The following is a 14,346-nucleotide window of genomic DNA, read 5'->3' as shown; positions in this document are numbered from 1 at the left end:
TATCAAGGAACTCAAACTCAGGAATAGTATCAAAGATTTAATATAGAACCTCAGATAAGGAGTGGTAAAACTAAGGGTAATAATTTTCAATACTTTCCGTGATATTGCTCTTTTTATTATAAAAAATTAATATTCCCTCATCTGTCACTGCTGATTATGCATTTATCTTCAGTTTTTTTTTTTTCCCCAGTGACAGGGCCCAGCCTTTGTTTTATTGAGACATGGTCTTGCTATGTACCCTAGTCCTCAGCCTCTGGAGTCCCATTAAGGTGTGTGCCACCATGCCTGATAAAATTTTAAAGAGCATAAAGGCTTTGGGTTATCACTATAAATACCAGTCTAAAATAAAAGCATACATTTTCTTCTCATATGAAAAGGCAGTAATTTGGTGAAGATTTAGAAAACTCAGGATAATAGCTTTTAATGAGACAACAGATGGAACAAATATATCAATATTTCCTGTGAGTGTATAAAAGTTCTGTTTTTTGGTTTAAACATTAAAAAAATTAAACTATTTGCCATGCCTTTTTTGATAAGAATACATGTAAGTAAATAACAAAACAACAACAAAAAAACCTCACTAAATACAGAAAAGGAAGTTCTGATTTAATATTATGTAGAATAAAATTTACTCATTTAAAGAATATGAATGTTAAAATTTATTATAAACATTAATTATATGAGTTTCAGGACAAAGTCACATAATAAAAAAGTTTAAAACATTTTTTCCCTTTGACACATGACTAATGCATATACAAAAACTAGAAAATAACTACTAAGGAAATAAAAAAAATCAACCCAGAATAGGTAAATCTTTGGGGTCAGAAAGTAGTTTAGTGGTTGCTTAAGGCAGGGTAGGGTTGGGGACTGGTAAGAGTAGTGGTAGGATGGGCAGAAGGGTAAGAAGTAATAGCTAAGGGGTGCAGGGTTTTGATGGGGTAATAGAGATATTCTAAAATTAATTATGATGGTTGCATACCTGAGTATGTTAGAAGCCACTAAATTGTATACTTTAAGTGGCAAATTATACCGTATACAAATTATACCTGAATATAACTGTTAAAGAGAATTAGGCAAACTATTATCAATACATTCATGATATAGATAAACAGAAATACTGTTTTGTTAATTTACACTTTTAACAATATATTATTTCCTCATATTTATACATTTTATAGTTATGGAGTATACTACTATAATTACATTATGAAATAATTTGTTCAGTTTGAACCTGTTATTGAGTACCTTTTATTAATTTAAGAAATGCTATGAGGAACAATTTCATAACTAAATCTTCGTACATATGTTGAAGTGTTTCCTTAAGATAAATTCCTAGACATAGGCATAGGCAATGACTTTCTGACTAGAACTCCAATAGCTCACCTATTAGGAGAACTGACAAATGGGTCTGCATCAAATTAAAAAGCTTCTGCACAGCAAAGGGAACAGCCACTAGACTGAGGAGACAGCCTACAGAATAGGAGAAAATTTTTGCCAGCTATACATCTGACAAGGGACTAATAACCAGAATTCATAGTGAGCTCAAAAAACTACACTCACAAAGAATTAAGAATCCAATGACAAAATAAGCAAATGAGCTGAAGAGACATTTTTCAAAGGAAGAAGTACAAATGGCCAAAAAACACCTGAAGAAATGCTCAATAACACTGGGTATAAAGGTAATGCAAATCAAAATCACGTTAAGATTTCACCTCACCCCTGTTAAAATGGCTATTATCAAGAACAAAAGCAACAACAACAAACGCTAGTGAGGGTGTGGCAAAATAGGAATCCTTCTACATTGTGGGTGGCAATGTAAATTAGCACAACCACTATGGAAAGCCGTATGGAGATTCCTCAAAAAACTAAAAAGAACTATCATATGATCCAGCAATATCACTCCTGGACATAAACCCAAAGGAATGTAAGTAAGGATACAACAGAGACACTTGCACACCCATGTTTATTGTGACACTATTCACAATAATCAAGCTATGGAAACAGTCCAGATGCCCTACAATTGATGAGTAGATTAATAAAATGTGTTATATATACACAATGAGTATTATTCAGCCATAAAGAAGAATGAAACTATACTGTTTGAGGTAAATGGATAGAACTGGAGAATATAATGTTAAGTGAAGTAAGCCAGGCTCAGAAAGACAAAGGTTACATGTTTTCTCTCATATGTGGTAGATCCAAAAGATAAATGCATGCACAAATACAATCATGATGCAATAGACGGAGGGGGCAGAGGAAAAGAGAATGATACAGAGTGAACAATATTGAAATACATTACATCTGCAGTCAAATGCTCTACCCCTGAGCTACACCCCCAAAATACATTACATCTGTATAAAAAAGACAGCATATAGAAATGCCTGAAAGTTGTTGTGTAATTGGGGGTAAGGAGAAAATGATAACAGAGAGTAATAAAGGAAGTTAATTTGATTAATGTATAGTATATTCACAGGTGAAATACCATGGTGAAACCCCTCTGAACAATGAATATGCACTTAAAATGAAGGATATGATTGCAAAACAGGCTCTGGCAGGGGTGGGAGGCTGAATGGAGAGGGTAAAGGAGGGTGAATATAGTCAATGTACTTTATATATGTGTATGAAGATAGAACACTGAAACTTGTTGAAATAACTTTAAGTAGGGGAAAGGGAGATGAAGTAGAATGATGGCAGGATGAATCTAACCCAGACACATCATAAGCATATATGGAAATGTCACAGTGAAACCCCCTATACAACTAATATATGCTAATAAAAACATTAAATTAAAAAAGAGAGAGAGAAGTTCCTAGATTTGGTCAAAGTTTTCATTCGATACATAAGAATGCAGTGATTTCCAGACAAAAAAAATTTTTTTTTGGTGGTACTGGGGTTAACTCAGGGTTTCCCCTGTACTCTATCATTTGAGCTGTTCTTCCAGTTCTTTTTGTTCTGGTTATTTTGGAGATCAGGACCTGCTTTTTGCACAAGGCAGCCTGGACTTTGATCCTTCTATTTTGCATTTACCACCACAGCTGGGACAAGCTACCATCAGATGGGATCTTGAAAACTTTTTGCTTGAGCAAGGACCTCAGGTCCTTGATCCTCTGGACCTCAGCCTCCCAAGTAGCTTGAATTACAGGCATGTGCCACCAACACTTGGCTAGAATTCTCTATGTTACAAATAAGGAAACTGAGGACTCCTGTGAGGTTTATTTGTCCAGGGTTACAAACCTACCACACCAGAACCTGAGCTGTTAGTCAAATGACAAAATAGATTAAGCAGAGATAATGATCAAAAAAGATTACAGGTTATGAATTTCTAGTATCAAAAAAATATTTGATTCCTTACTAACTTCAAAGACAGAACCACTGCATATTCATTTCACATGATATTAAGGTATTCTTCTCCACTGACTAGTAACTAGGTAATATAACCAAATTAAGTGATTTTTATCTTTTGTAACTACAGGTCAGTGTAGTAAGGGGTACTTTGGCTTGTATAATTCATCTAGCAAAAAACAAATGCTGTTTTTAATCTAGACATATACATAAGGCATGAATGTAAAAATACTTTTTTTAAAAAAAGTATTTTAAAAGTGGGCTTTTAAAAATAAAAGGTGGAGTTTCTGAAATAAAATTACTTTCACACTTATAGCCTAGTCCTTTGGCATATTAAAAAAAAAAAGAATGGGTACCTGGGGCCCTTAAAAACATAACATGATATAACAAAGTTGAATTGTTACTTTTTTCATTGTTAAGTAATTATGTCATCCTCTTGGCATTTATCTAATTCAAGTGAAATAAACAAATAGAAGTTGTGTTAAGGAGAAGAGGAAGGGAAATAAAAGCATCAGGTACTTAGGAAAGGTTTGGATACTATTGAAATGGGGGTACTTAAGGCATTCTGAGAGTACAGGGTATTTTTTAAGATAGGGTATTCACAAGATGATCAAAAAGAGGTAAGAGAATTCAAAGTTTAAAAAAAACCTCATGTATTTTGAATTTTTTCTAACAATTATTTCTATACCTAGGAAATGGATAAGAAAATTTATCTTATTATCTTCTTGACACATATAATCCTCTTCTCCCAGAACATAACTTCTAGCTCAGAAACTGGAATAGTATTTAATAACTATTCCTTGGATGGTAGATGATATCGGTCTGGTATTATAAGTTCTCTAGATCAGTAATATTAGGGTTTAGAAAAAGTTTTATAGGCTGATTTGGAAATCTAATCATTAGATCTGCCATTGTTTTATGGAAAAACGTGTTTTAAGTCCCCAACAACAAAACTTTGGGAACATAACTTATTCATATTTATCAGAAGCTTTGAAAAGATTAGATTTACAAAATATAAAATAATAATTATAGCATCTTTATGGTTAACAAACAGATTTCATACCAGTAATCCTTGAACAGCAAGTTCCTTGCATTCGGAATCAATTTATTAAAAATATGTATTTTCCTAAAACATTGTGGAAAATAAATAAAATAAAAGGAATCCTTTAAAAAGTAAGTATGATTTACTTTCTTGGGAAGAATTCCCTGAAATTCAAAAAATAAAATTTTTATGTTCCCATAAGAGCCTCAAAAGAAAGAGTGTATGGTCTTTCTATATAACTTAGTCTAGTTTCTTTATGTAGAATGCTAGGTCCAGTTTTCTGTCTCACTTGGCAAAAACAGAGTTGCTTATCCTGGATAATACCTAATGAGAGGTTTTGAAACATGCACAATTTGAGCACTCTATGACATAAACCACTGAATGTAGCTTTTAATGTTAAGTTTCATATAAGTGTTTTACTTATTGGCATATAACTTCTCCTAAGCTTCTATTTTTATAATTTTTTGTGGTGCTTGGAATTGAATGGAGTGTCTTGCATATGCAAGATATACTCTACCATCAAGTTACATCCCACCCCTCTATAAAGTTTTGATCATAAGCCTAGTACTTACTATGATTTCACTTCACTCTTCTGATCTTCCTCAAAAGGGAATGGAGGACAAGATGACATGCTCAGATAACAAGTTTCCTCACACAAATCAAATTGCTTTTCAAGCTATACCTTCATTAACATCCAGTCTTACATTTCAATAAGCCAAGATATAAGCATTTTAAATATCAGACATATTAACTTTCTGGACTTTGTTCTTTATAAAGCTATGTTATCAGCTTATTACTATTATTTTACCTTTAATTTAAAGAAAAGTAGAGGCAAGATCTTTCGCTTTTAACTGTGATGGAGTAACTGATCTTGGACTAGCTCTCCTGGGCTGGATAAAAAGAGTCATAGTAATTGGCAATGCAAGACTGTTTTTTCGAAGAGGGAAACTCAGGAGGTGAACCCCAACTCAGTATGAAGATAATTTCCTAAACACAATGCAGTGTGCTAGAGTCTAAGCAGAACATGGTTGTCCCACTAAGTCAAAGAGGCGGCAGAGCTTAGAGTTCAGGCAATTCACAGCTGGAAATTGTGGAATGGGGCACCAGAGATAAGGGAGCTATGCAAATGGCAGGACTGGGGGATCAGAAAAGGAGATGGAGGTCCTGCGAGTGGACCATGGATAAACTGAAAATAAGCAAATGAAGCCACACAGGTTTACTACAGAGTAGCTGCTTGGGGACTGAATTTGGGCAGAAATGGTCACAGTACTGGGGTTGGAGGCCAAATAAGGCTAGAGCAGACAGACCTCATCATCTTATTAACAACCTAGGCATCCAGTTGAGTACCCCCAAAATCATGCAATAGGAGGTTTTGCTCTAGAATAAGGTCTACTTTAGACAAAACTTAAAACTAAGCACAAGAGACAGAGTTTGGAAACTGAATCTTATCAAATTGGAGGGGCTTAGGAAACACCTTGGGCTTGTTTTATTCACTAAGTAACAACAGTACAATAAGTCTTATACAGAGAAATGACGAATAGGAGTTAACTGATCACAAGATCTTTGAAATGAAAATGAGTTGCATACACTAGAAAAGTGAGAATGACTGTTGACTTCTCATCAGAAACAATGGAGACCAGAAGAAAGGGGAATGAACAGTGGAAGAAAAACAAAACAAAAACTCAACCCTAGAATGAGATGGACAGTGAAAACATTAAAAAATAAGGATGAAATAAAGATATTTTCAGGTAAATAAGGGCTGGGAGAAAATTTGTTTCCAGCAGACTTGCAATGGATTAATTGTCAAAGAAAAGAGATTGGCAGTTTCTTAAAATTGACAATCATACAATAATTATACAAACCAGCAAATCCATTCCTGAAGGTATAAAAATGTATGTTTGTACAAATACTTGCATGCATATTTATTATAGTTTTGTTCACAATGGCTAGAAATTTCTACCAACAGGTGAATGGATAAATAAGTTGTGGTATTGTCATAAAACCAAACACTATTTAACAATAAAAATGAGCAAGATGCTGTATGTTGAATCTCAAAAAACATTATGCTGAGTTTCCTTATAGAAGTCAGACACAAAGAGGTAGGTTGTTAATATTGCCATTTATATGAAGTTTTAGAATTGGCAAAAGTAATCTACAGTAATAGAAATCCAATCAGAAATATAATTAGTATTTATCTAGATGGTTAGCTTTGAGTAGACCGATTGTACTTTGTTCAAGGGATTTCTCTGGGTGTTAGATATGTTCCTTATCATGACTGGGGTAGTGGTTACAGAGTAAACACATTTTTTTTTTGTGGTACTGGGGCTTGAACTCAGGGCCTACACATTGAGCCACTCCACCAGCCCTTTTTTTTGTGATGGGTTTTTCTGAGATAGGGTCTTGCAGGCTATTTGCCTGGATTGGCTTTGAACTGCACTTCTCCTGATCTCTGCCTCCTGAGTAGCTAGGATTATTGTCTTGAGCCACTGGTGCCCAGCTATGAATATATTTTTCAGTATCACAGAACAATACATTTCAAGTGTGTGAATTTTATTGTACATAACATATACCTCAATAATATTGATTTTAAAAAATGATATTTTAGCTTCTTAAGAGTTGGAAAACATTACCTGTATAGATCTGTCTTGTTATCAAACCAATCAGACAAGACCCGGAAGGTAAAGAGGGGAAAACGTTGATGAAGAACATGAAAGCTCACATTTTCAAAGGTGTAGTTAGTTAGAGCCACCTTAAAAACAAAAACAAAACACAAAACAGTGAGATGCCATTATAATAATGCTTACATTTATGTACCAAATTTGGACTTTTTTTTTCATGGTGTTGGGGTTTGACACAGGGTCTCATAGTTGCTAGGGAGGTGCTCTATCACTTGAGCGGCACCTCCAGCCCTATGTAGCAAATTTGGTTCTACGAGATTCTACTGCCACTTTAAACTTTCCATACTAGATATGCAAACTAATTGTAAAGATTATTGTGCTACAATTGAATCATAATTAATTCAAAACTACGTATAGCCTACTAGACGAAATATTTACTAACAGTAGTAATCAGAAAAAAACTAGACCTGATGTCATCTAACTTGGTCATGTAATACTTTAAGAGATCCTAATTTTATTTTTTTTTTTAGCACTGGGGATTGAAGTCAGTGTTTGCTCTAGCACTTGAGCCATGACCCAGACCTTTCGCTTTTTTTAAAATTTGTTTTTCAGATGGGATCTTGGGCTAACTTTCCCCAGGCTGGCATCAAACTACAATCCTCTTACCTCCACCTCCTGAATAGCTGGGATTACAGAAGTAAGCCACCCTGCCTGGCTTGTTTTTGAGATAGGGTGTATCAACTTTTTCCTAGAGTGGCCCCAAACCTCAATCCTCCTGTCTCTGCCTCCCACATAGCTGGGATCCCAGTTCTTGGTCAGTTCTTTTTATACTTTATGCCAATACAAATTTTAACAGACAGAATCATTGTTAAGTAAGTTAACTTTTTATTTTCTCCATAGTTATTTTATATTTTGGTGCTGGGGAATCAAACCTAGGGTCTCATGAATGCAAGGCAAGCACTGTACCACTAAGCTATGTCACCAACTCCTCCATACTTACTTTTTAATTCTTGATAACATGCTGCACAGATTCAAGGATGAGTTAAAGGCAAGCATTCATTCTCCTCCCAAGAATTATATCAGTACCAGGAACCAATGCACAGGCACTGTAAAGCCACTTAGGTTCATTCCAAAAAAGATTAAAAGAAAATGATAGAAATGTCTCCCCATCTTCAAAATATATAGGAAGAGGCTGTTTTGATGGAAAAGAACACTGGAAAAGGGCCCAAATTAATAAAGTGTACCTCTAAGCTAAATAATCTCTCAGAAACACCCACAAGAGAAAAAAAAATCTAGGCAACGGCAGGTATTTCAGTGCAAAACAGAAATTAAGGAATAAGCAGGCTCCATTCCTAGGTAACCTCGGGATTGTGAGGAATAGTTCAAATAGCACTTCACATTTGTACATTACATTAAAATTGAAAAGCATTTACTTTTCCACCTCTACAATCCAGGAAATATAAAATAGGAATTGAATGTTAATTTTAGTGCAGTGGCCCAAACTGTTCTTACTTTATCTACAATCTCTATTCATTTCCAGAACAATAGCACTGAAATGCAGCATACTTCATACTGTGTAAGTATACATGCATGCGTGCGCACACACTGATAAGCTGCAAAAAGGTAGAAAAGACAAGTTTAGGTGAGGAAGAACTGTAAAATCACTAATAGCAGAATAAAAACCCACACTGAAGGCAACACACAGCAGAACAGATATACTGAAAATCAAGTTAGTGATGAGGAGAATAAACCTAAATGGCTTTCTCAGAATGCAGAAAAGGAGGACAAGACATGAACATGACAAGAGGGAATATGTGGGGAAGGTACCCAGAAACCAGAGAGTTAACACAGAGATAATAGATTCCAAAAGGAAATGGAAAGACCTAAAGGGTCAAACGGTCAAATCTATTTTTAACTCTATTTATTACTCTGTACTTGCACATGTGAATCTGAACATAGCTGGCAGGTATCACTTTAATTTCCAGATGCAAATCTCAAACAGGCTCTTCATGCTGCCCAGCACTGGACTATTTTCCTTAATTATTCACTCTCAAATCTGCATACTTATTTTATATTCTTCACAAAGCATAATTCTTATTTTTAGCCAATAGCACTGAATCCTAATTTACTGAGAAAACTGAATCAATTATAAGAGAACTTTCACAGATTCTCACTGCCACATCTTCCATCTACCAACATCTTACACTAAATAATATTCTGTATCCCCTCCTGTTACAACACAGTAACCAGCTATGCTCTTACTTTACCTAATCACAGGCCCTCCACTTGTGGGTAGAGATGACACTCAATACTTGCTGAATTGAATCAAAGCTATTGCCAATCTACTTGGTAAATTCTTGAAAGGACTAGATTAAGTTGATAATCCAGAAGCCCTCTAACTATACATAGTCTTCTGGGGAAGAGTCATATATTCTTTCATTTAAGCAGTTAACAAGTATCTAATAAGCATTACTATCTAAGAGGCAGTGTGTTTGTCAGTATGGAAATCAAAGACTGAAGATATTAGAACACTATAGAAGTCAGAAACTGTTATGTGTCATGAGAAAGATACAGCTAAAAGATATAGATTAAAAATGGAGTCTCTGGTGAACTATTCAAATTCAGAACACACACTGAGTGTCTCTGATATGAAGACAATTTTTGAGGACAGCTTCAGCACAAAGTCAAAGTCATAACCCTTGATGTTCTTGAAAAGCTCAAGATACAAGACTACTCCCCACAAAGTTCATTCAGGATTTCATGGAGATTGCCAAATTATCAGGAATACTTTAGCTTGGGAAAAAACCATGACAATATAAGTTGGCCCATCTAGGAAGCGGGGCGTGAATTATCTGACTCATAACTTTCTCAGTTCTTCACAATTACAAATAAAAATTGAGGACTAGAATTAGAGAAAACCTTTGGCTCTAATTTTCAGTAAGAACTAGAGAAGGTCCTAACCTTTGAAAAATACTTACTCTGTATTTTGTAATTTTATACTTACAGTGGATTTGCTATTGCTGACTTTTAGATACTCAAAGATGCAAAGGCCCCTGAAGCTCACAGTCAATAAATTATTTCTGTATTTATATATTTATGTGTTCATCCCAGGCAATATCAGACTGCAGTTTGGAATATATACACCAAGTACATCACAATTTCTGTATCTGCCATATCCTATGCTGTCACTAGGAATTATTTTGAAGCCATTGGGGAATTCTTGTGCTCTGACAATATTTTAAAAACAACACAATAAGATAAAATTTACTGTTAAGCAAATTCATATAATGTACAGTTTCAAATTAGATGAAATGTGAACATAACTTCAGTCTTATGGTACAAAGAAGAAATAAGGGGAAAATGGATATGTATCTGAATTTTATATAAAAAACATGTTTCCTTATCTCACAGAATTACCATGTGACAGTGCCCCCAAAGAATTGCACAGGGCATGCTTGAAGTCAAATATTTACTATACATCTAGAAAAGCCAGAAAGAGCATAGTAAATAATGAGTGAAAAATGGAAAGTGTGCAATGAGAAAATAGTTTGAGAGGAGAAGTAATTGAGGGATGATCTTTCTTCTAAATATGAACATTTTAACTGACAGTGTCCAAAGTCCAAAATCTAAAAATAGACTCATTTACAGTAGATGTCTTTTTACATTTCATTCAGAGAAAGCAGGCAACTTCAAGGATACAAATATCTACAAAGACATATGATCTTACCTTTTTTTTTTGGTCAAAGAATTATTTCTCTAAGTGATTGCAAATTAATGCGAAAGTTTGTTGAAATTACTCAACCAAAACTTCTTATCTGGGTCACCCACACTCTCCATTGGGTACCACTATTAATTATTTCAAAGTACTATCTCTCCAATTTGTCTTATTTGGCTCAGTATTTATGTATACTAATATGAGAAGTTTCTTCATAAGTCTAGATTAAATTTTTCTTACTAAGATAAATCATCAAGGCCAAGTCAAATTCATCCAGAAACAATGAAATTTTGTAACATTAAACACAAACACCACAATATTTTATTATAGCTACAGACTTTTATTTTTGATGAGACTATATCTATCACAGACTGGCCCTGAACTTGCAATCCTCCTGTGTCAGCCTCCCAAGTGTGGGGATTATAGGTATGAGACATGCTATAGACTTATAGTTGTTATGTTAGGCACAAACGGAAAAAAAAAAATTAAAGCCATCAATAACATTAAAGTTATTCCTCTATAGTCTGCTATTTTAGAAAACAGTATTTTACAACTTTACTTGAGTATAGTAAAATTGATCCACAAAACCTAAAGTTCTAAGCTCTACAATGATTAAATTGCTATATTGATCTTATTCCCCCAAATTGTAGGTAAAACACCTTACCTCATTTCTCATAATTCTCCAAAGATTTAGTGTGATTCGACCAACAATGTTTATTTCACTCATTGTATCTGATCCATAATCATCTCTTTCAGCTGCAAACCTGTTCTCAATTTTGTCATCTATAGAAATGAATATAGATTATATCAGGACTCACAGAAAACAAGCTTTTAAGCAAATTATGCCAAAGAAAATGAGAATGATAAAATTTAAGATGAAGATTAAAGGTGAAATGCAATTCAGTCATGTATGTGAGACTAAGAGAATATTCTTTATTTTGACTAATAAAAACAAACTTTATTAAATTAGATGGGATTTTGTGAAATAAATATACCTTAAAACACACACTCTTTCTATATACTATTTCTATGCTATGTTTCTGTATACTATATACTACTACTTTTCCTATATACTATATTCTATTGTCTCTTGGTATCTACTGGTTCCAAGATCTCCTACAGATACTGAAATAGGTGGAGCTCAAGTCCTTATGTAAAATGGCTTGATATGTGCATAAAACCTTTGCAAAGCTGTATACTTCAAATAATTTAAATTACTTATAATACCTAATACAGTATTAACAGTTCTTATATTGTATTGTTTATGGGATAATGGCAAGAAATAAGTTTGTCCATATTCAGTACAGATGCATTTAAAAATATTTTTGTTTCACGGTTGGTTTAATCCATGGACACAGAATGTATGGCTATGGATGGATGACATGTGCTCTCACTCTTCTGACCCAAGTCACATGTCTTACCTCTTACAACTAATTAATTAACAAGAGCACATGAAGTCTAGTGCTACCTTTCCTGAATATGCCAAACCTGTCCTAAAAGATGTTGAGAGTTGAAATTTTTCTGTCATGCAAGGCACAGAAGTTAGGAAAAGTTCAGAGAAAAATTTCTGCCTGTTTATTCTAAGCTTTTGAAAAACTCCAAATATTTACTTGTTCTTGGATCTTCTAGCTTCAGCCTTTCCACTTAAATATATCAACCTTTCAGACATTTTATTGAAGTTGTAACCTCTCAAAGTGGTCTCCTGATTAATTTGATCAATTTGCAATCGGTCTTTCAGCCTCTCAAAGGATGTTACTTTGTTCTAGTCAGACTTGAGGGGAGCCTTTGAAACAAATTTATTAAAAATTCTGCAGTTATAAAGAAAAACATAATTTTAGAGGTTAAGCATGGTGGGACACACCAGTAATCCTAGCTATGTAGGAGGCACAGACAGGATGATCATAGGATGAGTCCAGCCTGGGCAAAAATGTTAGTGAGAACAAGATAGCATTTGATGTCCTCAATGCAAAGGAACTAATGCAGCAATGTTAAAGTGACAGAAGCCAATAGGAGAAGGGGACCAGGAACCAGAGAAAAGGTTAGTTCGAGAAGAATTAATTTAGAATGTAACACATATGTATAGGAAAGCAATGCGGATAAACTCATTGTATAGTTATCCTTATCTCAACTAGCAAAAACCCTTGGTCCTTCCTATTATTACTTATACTCTCTCTTCAACAAAATTAGAGATAAGGGCAAAACAGTTTCTGCTTGGTAGCGAGGGGATTAGGGGGGAGAGAGAGGGGATGGGGAAAAAGAGGGAGAAATGACCCAAACATTGTATACACATATGAATAAAAGAAAAAAAAATGTTAGTGAGATCCTATCTCAAAAAACAATCCAGGTGTGGAGGTATATGCCTGCAATCCTAGCTATGGGGCAGGTGAAGGTAGGAGGATCAAGGTCCAAGGACAACCCTAGGCATAAAGAACAAGACCCTACCTGAAAAATAAAACTAAAGCAACAAGAATTACAGGTGCAGCTCAAGTGGTAGAGCACTTACTTAGCAAGTACAAGGTCCTGAGTTCAAATCCCAACACCACCAAAACCAAGAAAACTAAACAAAACAAAACCTACAAAGAAAACATGATTTAAAAAATCAAACCTTTGGAAATAATCTTCAAATTCATGTAACTTTTTAAAGCCTAACACACGAAGAAAAATCAATGATCAATTAGTTAACTATCAGTGTTCCTCTATCCTTCTTGTCCTTCCTTACCAACCAAATGAATGAAAAATAGAACCAGACAAACAGAATAAAATTATGGTAGGCCAAGTCAAAGAAATGTTATGTAGCTTCATAATGATTATAAATACTGATCTCATAATACAGGAGAACACTGTGCTGGAGGAAGGAAGTATAGTAAAATGCAAGTATGGTATGATTTAAAGTTATTTTTAAAAAGACCTCTTCAAGAAAACAACTGAAAGGGAAAGAAGCAAATATACAAGTAGTGTATATACATTACTTGATTTTTATATTTTTCCATAATGGAGCTATGTCAGAACTTAACATAATTTCATATTAAGTTGAGCTAGAGTAATAGTACTTTTTAACATAGTCTTTACTTACTTTATAATTTGCTCTGTAGTTGAACCACAAAACATCCACAACTCTACATACCTGGTACTCGAGAGATCATCTGACATAAGTCAACACTTAAAGCAGCAGCTCTTTGCAAGAGGTAGCCCCAAGAATGCATCTGAATCTCATATCCTAGCAGAATATCAGGATCATACCTAAGAAAGGAAAGAAAAAATTAAACAAGGACCATACAACATTTGGACCTTAACCAGAAGAATTGTTTCTTCATGACAGAAGGTACAGAAAATAAAAATTTATATTCTATAATGGTTCTTAGATAGGGAAGGGATGATGCAGAATTTTTGCATAAGCAGGAAAGGGTGGCTAGTACTTGATTTAAATTTACTCTTGTGAGCACAATTTTTCTAAGACTGTATTTTTTTGACATGACTTGGGAAAGAGGCTGATGGGAATTGGGCTGGCAGGTAGGTCATTACGATGGAAGTATATGAGTGAGGGTATGATTGAGAATATTATGTGAGGAGGGGAACATGAAGTGTGAGGGTATCAGTATTGTACTTAGACAAAAAAATCCTTGAGGTAA

The 14,346-nt window shown here is 34.4% G+C and overlaps 1 protein-coding gene across 16 annotated transcripts in view; it reads right to left on the bottom strand.

Annotated features, from left to right (window-relative positions):
• Rev3l (REV3 like, DNA directed polymerase zeta catalytic subunit) overlaps positions 1–14,346 on the bottom strand; it is a 172,848-nt gene that overhangs the window by 38,941 nt on the left and 119,561 nt on the right. For all 16 annotated transcript variants that reach the window (XR_012448984.1, XM_074076494.1, XM_020168699.2 and 13 more), the window contains 3 exons: positions 13,842–13,957; positions 11,382–11,500; positions 7,015–7,133 (listed from right to left, as the gene is read on the bottom strand). Coding sequence is in view for 15 of the 16 variants with exons in the window: in XM_074076494.1 (XP_073932595.1) it covers positions 7,015–7,133; positions 11,382–11,500; positions 13,842–13,957 (354 nt within the window). In the remaining variant the exon portion in view is untranslated. The remainder of the gene's footprint in view (positions 1–7,014; positions 7,134–11,381; positions 11,501–13,841; positions 13,958–14,346) is intronic.

This window comes from Castor canadensis, chromosome 1, assembly GCF_047511655.1.
Source record: "Castor canadensis chromosome 1, mCasCan1.hap1v2, whole genome shotgun sequence".
Classification (NCBI taxonomy): domain Eukaryota; kingdom Metazoa; phylum Chordata; class Mammalia; order Rodentia; family Castoridae; genus Castor; species Castor canadensis.
This window is presented reverse-complemented; position numbering and strand designations above follow the sequence as displayed.